This window comes from Echeneis naucrates, chromosome 19, assembly GCF_900963305.1.
Source record: "Echeneis naucrates chromosome 19, fEcheNa1.1, whole genome shotgun sequence".
In the NCBI taxonomy this organism is placed as follows: Eukaryota; Metazoa; Chordata; class Actinopteri; order Carangiformes; family Echeneidae; genus Echeneis; species Echeneis naucrates.
Window position 1 is genome coordinate 10,208,906 of NC_042529.1, and position 6,523 is coordinate 10,215,428.

A 6,523-nucleotide genomic window follows, 5' to 3' on the forward strand; every position below is an offset into this window, starting at 1 on the left:
TATTTTTAACATTTCCAAAATTTTATTCAACTGTCAGTGCTTTTAATGTGGAGGTTTCTCTACCAGCATTTCTTCATTGAAATGAAATGAGTTGAAATGTTGTTCCCCATACAGAAGAGGGATGTTTTTAGTTTCGTCTGATGTCTCAGCATGGGGTATAGTTTAGAGATTATTGTAGAAATTTTAAGTCCTTGTTTACTTTTGAACCTTGCATGTCATGGGAAGTAATATTTTTGTCACCATTTTTTTCTGTAGTTTGTAATTTTTTAAAAGGAGTAAATAAGTTAGCTGCTCCAGGTAACAGCTAACAGGATGGTGTAAATAATGTAATCTGAAATCTTTCTCAAGCATCATCATTTAGTTTCTCCCTTGTTGTTCTTTGAGTTTAACAATATACCTATTTACTCTTAATTCAATCTATCTATGTTGCTGTGTCTTCTGTGATGACCACATCCCTTTGTACCACTAACAGTATTTCCTGAAAACATTTTTTTTAACCCTGCATTGCTCTCTCACAAATCAGCAGTTAAGTCCAAAGAATTAAGAAGGGAAGGGTTCTTTGTATTCTCAGTTTTCTCTTGCAACACATTAAGTGATAGCTCCCTCCCAGTGGGAACTTAGTCAACACGACGGACTACTTAAAACAGCTGAAATGTCTTGTCATTTCTCATTTGTCACGATCTTGGCCAGTTGTATGTTTTCTGTATGCGCAATTCTGTCAATGGGGGGAAGAAAATATCTGCTGCTGATGGCAGGTAAGAAAGTTTAGAGTTTATATCTGCAGTGGTTTGAGTAAGGCTAATATGCATTGAAACTCACCTTAGATATACAGCAGTGGTCTTTTTATCCTACATTAAAGAAGTAAGATGCTAAACCAAATAAAAATCTGTAAATAATTATTTTAATAATATATTATTCGCATTTTTGATTATCATTATCATATTTATCTTTTTTTTTTTTTTTTTTTACATCGGGCATTACACCCAATTCAGGCAATAACAAAAACTTTCCTTCTTGGTCATCTGTAACATCTCTATCTTTATATCAGCATGATTTTTCCATAACAGCTGCCTTTTTCAATCTCTTTTTCTTTTATTTTGCCAAGGTGATGGTCAGTATGTATGAAATACGATACGCATGGCATGTTAGTTGGGAAAAGCCACGGATTGAATCATAGATGCAATTAGTCAAAGACATTCTGCTCTGACACCATGAGTTCACCTGAGGCAGAGGAGATCTGTAACAAGTTGTCAGTTGTTTGACTTTATCTAAACTGAGAAAAACTCTTTGCATGACATACATACAGTATATCAAGTCTGTGATACATGTATGTGACATTTTCTTTTTTAAGTGAACAACTGATGCAGGCTAAGTGTGGAAAAAAATATTCCATATTAAAGGATAATTTTAAATTTTGTTACAGTATCCCTGCTCCTGGAAAGATGCCTACAAGAGCCAAACGGTAACAATAAGTGTTCATACATGTGTCAGCCATCAATGCATTCCGTGTTTTACTTGTCAGAGGTATACCAGACATTGTCGTGTCCTAAAAATACTTATGTCACTTTTCCATTATTTTTCTGTCTCCTTAGTTGAAATGTTACCCAGATTGAAAAATGTCTTCATTGGGGATACATTTTATTTGAAGTGCGACAGGAGTGCAAGTGGGAGCGAAGTGAAATGGTACTTTAAGAATGCAGAACTAAACGTCACAAATGAAGTCTGGAAGATCACAGTTGCTTCTTCCCAACACTCTGGTGCTTACCAATGTGAGAGCAATACCCAAAAGAGTAAATCCTTCAACATCAATGTCATTGGTAAATGTACCACATACAGTTCAAAATTCCAAAGACAAAAAGAGCAATACACAATCTATACATGCAATGCCATAATTAATTTATTACCATTTAGGATTCATGCCGATTGCCTCACTTGAAATCATGACCGGCTACCCAGTGATGCATACTGGAAACTCAGTGATCCTGTCTCTTGAGAATGAGCACGGCCTGCAAGGATGGAGATGCTGGGTCTACAGGAAAGCAAAGGATGAGATAAAAAGGCTGAAATTAAGTTTGAAAGAGAATACAACAGAGGCCTTTCAGACTTCACCACTGACTGTGCCGGAGACCATTTTCTGGTGCACTGATGAACTACAGGAAAAGAGAAGTAACCAAATTATAGTCAGGACCTCATGTAGGCATACATTTTTTTTTATCATTGTAACACTATTATAATATTTCTGTGGCTAAAGAAATTCAGTAGTGCATATTAATTTATTTATCAATTTGATATTGCTTTCCATTATAACATTCAATAATCCTTTAAGAGCTGACAGTTTCTGGTAGATATCCTATTTAAATTTAGATGGAATGTAGGTGTGAGGTGCCACTCTAAAAATGAGGTGCTCTAGGCCCTTCCGGCCCAAAACCAGAGCACTACATATATATATAAAATGGCATGTTCTCACTTTATCACTTTTATTCAAATGTTAATTTAGCTAATTATTTAATTATTTTCAATTATGATTTTATTTATCAGTGAATTCCATGTTCAGGTTAGACTCAACCATGCATCTTGGCCACAGAAATCTTCATATTTAGTTATTTAATGTATAAGTGAAAAATGAATCCATCTTCGATCATCATGTTTCTGCATCTTCCTTTTATAGCCAAGCCTGTATCAGTGGAAATGAAGCCTTTCCCTGCTGTAATTGGACAGACTCTGACTCTCATGTGTGTTGTGTGGGGGACAAATCAAATTACAAACACCAATTTCTACAAAGAGAAAAGAATCCTGAAGCAGATTCCAGGTCCTCTGTTCACAATCCAAAATGTGACGGAAGCTACAAAGGGACAATACAGATGTATTGCCTCTTACACATACATTCACAGTAAAGAGAAATCTTATCGCAATGAGTCTGACTTTCAAGATTTGCCCATCCAAGGTACAAACATCAAGTCAAAACTCTTTTCACTGCCTCTGACTGTAAAAACTGTTGGTGTAAAAGTTAGGTTTTCCTTCATTCATGTGATACTGCATGCTTTATGCAAAAACTCCATCAGACATCTTTTAATTCACTTTTTGCTCATTTGTGTTTTTCAGAAAATCCAATCAGTGCTAAGCTTGTTGTAGGCGCAGACATGGCCTGTTCTTGTTCACAATGTGGCAGTAACACTGCCTATTATTATTATTACCGCAAGGACGACACTCAGAAATGGGAACCGATGGGGACATACTCAAATAACATGACACCTAAAAAGAGTGGCTATTACGCATGTCGAGCTGTGTTGAGCATGGGGAGGTCTAACTTCAGCGCCTCTCACTATCGTGAGTTAACGCTTTTCTGCCTCCAAATGGACATTTACATTGTTTCCCTTGACATATACATAAACAACAGTTTGTTTGTCTGTCTGTCAAGAGCAGTAATGTTCTATTTCCAAGTTTTGTCAAGTAGATGCCATACATTCGGGATACATTACATAAGTGTTATCTTGGTTTCAGATGATTCCAACGCAAATATCCGAATCATCACTGTCGTCGTTGTGCTGTTGTTGATAGGAATATTGCTAATAGGTTTATTATTTTATTACTATAAGAAGAGAAGTACCCCAGGTATGTGATTACTTCTTGTTTTCCACTTTTTGCACATACACAAACTGAATGCTCCATTTCTATATATCACGTATAAATTATTTTCTTTTAGATCAAATTTATGAGGAAATGCCACTGGGTTCACAAAATGAAAGATATGAGATACTGCAAAGGAAGCATGGTGCCAAAATGGAGTCCGAGTATGACATGCTTCACTCGCAAGAACCTGGCCAAGAGAAGAAAGGTGATGAATATGTCGCACTGAAGAAAGGGGAAATTAATGAAGAGGAATACCACAACCTGGAAGGGGAAGGCGCAGCAGCGGGAGGAGGGGCATACGAGGCATTGAAGAAAGAGGGAATGAGTGCGGAGTTATACCAAACCCTGGGAGGGGAAGGCGCAGCAGCGGGAGGAGGGGGATATGAGGCATTGAAGAAAGGGGGAATGAGTGCGGAGTTATACCAAACCCTGGGAGGGGAAGGCGCAGCAGCGGGAGGAGGGGGATATGAGGCATTGAAAAAAGATAGGAATGATGGGATTTACAACACCTTGGAAGAGAAGAAGGATGAGCAGAGGGGGGATACAAAACAGTAGAGAAATAGGACAAAGACAAATTTTAAATGACAGTGGGGAGGCAAGGGAGAGGAACACGAAAAAAAGGGGCATGTTAGAAAATGCTACTTTTCAAACCAAGCCAGAGCATGTGCCAATCCTGGAGTTCAAATTCTATGATTTGGCAAAATTGTAATATCCAACAGATTTTAGTACTATACAGGAAGTTTCAGTAACTTGAGATGAGGGAGCTCTACAGAGGTTTGCAGAAGAGAGATGAAAGCCCAAATAGAGATCTTCACATTAGCTATGTACAAAAACTAAGAAAATGTTTAATGTAGTGGCATAAATCAAGTTAAGAAAGAGCAAAACCATCAAAAACACCATAAATTAGTGCCTGTATGTTGCAAAGCTGAACAAATAACAAGTGATGTTAGCACTTAACTATGAGTCATTATAATTGCAGACTATTTTGTAAAATGCCAGAGCATTAAAAGACCTTGAAAACAATTTGACCAAGGATGTACCTGTAGTAATTATAATGTATACTATAAATAATATTATTATAATTAGAATAAACTGTAAATATGTATTTTGAGTGTTTGATCAAACTATCAGAGATTGCTTTCAGTTGTGGCAGACAGTTGACTTCATTCATTTACTCAAGATATTTTGCTTCTGTTCTCATGAAAAGTACATTTATGTCTCTACAGATAGTCTGTACAGATAAAGGGAATATCGTCATTACCTGATTTTTGCTTCTCAAAATGTATATGCTTCACAAAAATTTTTTGCTGTGTATGAATTGTCCAAAATTGCAAAATTGAAAGCTTTTTCTCTTCTTTTTCATTAAGATATAAAGGTAACTATTAAACATCATATATGCTAAAAGCTATGATATCAAATTGCTGCAGATTATGGCATTGTATCCTTATGCTAAAATAAAGCCGTTTTGATTTTATTCAGTTATCCTTTGTAATTTTATACTTAAAAATCACAGCATTACGGGTGAAGATGTGATGAACATAAGTATAAATAATTTAATATCCAGTCCAGCAGTGTCATTACACACAGTGTGCCAACAGGCTAAACATTAGCATCCCCGACCAAAACAATTGGTGCCGCCACGTGAACTCACAGCACCCTCTGCTAACGCAAGGCGGCCTCAAATTTACACTTACAGTTAGTAAGCACACAACAGTAAGTAAAACTGGACAAAAATATTTTGTAAATACACTAGAGCCAACAAAAAAACAAAAAAAAAACAAAAACAATATAGCGACAGGACAGGCTCTCTCATTACGCGCTCCTCTGTCAGCTGTTTGGGCAGCTAGTCAGCGAGCAAAGCAACTTTTTTAAGCTAGCCGTTTTCATGGCAACTGTAGCTGGTGGCGAATGAAAACACAATAACAAAAGCAAACTTTTAGCACCAAGTAACTTACATATGAAGGACAGACAGCTCGTCAGCGCTCAAAGGCCCCTTCGTCTCAGTGAGGACAGACCAGTACCGGACCGGTACCGGCTGAGAGAGACAGCGCCGGTGACCAGTCCAAAATGGCTGCTTCTTCTTCTGCGGACGTCATTCTGCACTGTGCAGGCTCACCTGTATGTTTTTGAAGGAAATGACAAAACACTGACGCTCTCAGATTAACGATAATTATGATATTACTATTATAAGTAAAAAAAAAAAACGATAGAAAGTAAGCTATTAATTCTCACTGAATGGAAAATACTTATGTGCTGTAATGTATGTTTAAAATGTAATTTACACAAACATTTCTGCAGTCAAATGACAAGGCAGCTAAATGTCAGACCAAGCAGTTTGACGTGAAAATAAACCCATACAACATTTAGTTGGTTTCATAAGGTCCTACAAGGAAGTGTGTAATAATGTGGTTATGATTCTGAAAGAAATTCACAGAAACGGTGGTGGAATGTTGGAAGGCCGCTCTCTGAAAATAAATTCACAGCATTTCACTGTCAGTGATATCCACTCTCTACCTGTGGCACTCATTGCTCATGTTGTGTTTAGTACCTTTGAATTGAGCGTGTTGTGTTTCAGACTAAGCCAGTTGTTTGTAACCTTGTTTAACAGGGTATGCATGAACTTTACCAATTAATCCATCATCCACACCCCAGAGGCAGCCTTGAAGGGGCCCATGGTAATACTGATATTCCATGATTAGATTTATTATAAAAAGCTAATTATTGCCCATTAAATCCCAAATTTGTTCGGATCCTCTCATTGTTTTCTTTTACCTCCTGCTGTCTATTGTTGCTTCTTTTTTTACTCAGTTATTCTCTTCTTGTGCAGATCATGCAACATTGTATGTTTGTTCAGGAATAAGGAAGGAAACTGTTGCAGTATTATTAGATCTCA

At 37.1% G+C, this 6,523-nt stretch overlaps 1 protein-coding gene across 1 annotated transcript; it reads left to right on the forward strand.

The window, feature by feature from the left end:
* The first annotated feature begins 539 nt into the window (after positions 1-539).
* On the forward strand, positions 540-5,104 carry LOC115060076 (uncharacterized). The gene is made up of 8 exons (XM_029527902.1): positions 540-755; positions 1,424-1,462; positions 1,593-1,817; positions 1,912-2,193; positions 2,669-2,944; positions 3,103-3,327; positions 3,502-3,612; positions 3,704-5,104. Exons 1-8 carry the CDS (start codon positions 653-655, stop codon positions 4,183-4,185), a joined length of 1,743 nt encoding a protein of 580 aa, XP_029383762.1. The 5' UTR covers positions 540-652; the 3' UTR covers positions 4,186-5,104.
* Positions 5,105-6,523: the final 1,419 nt, after the last annotated feature.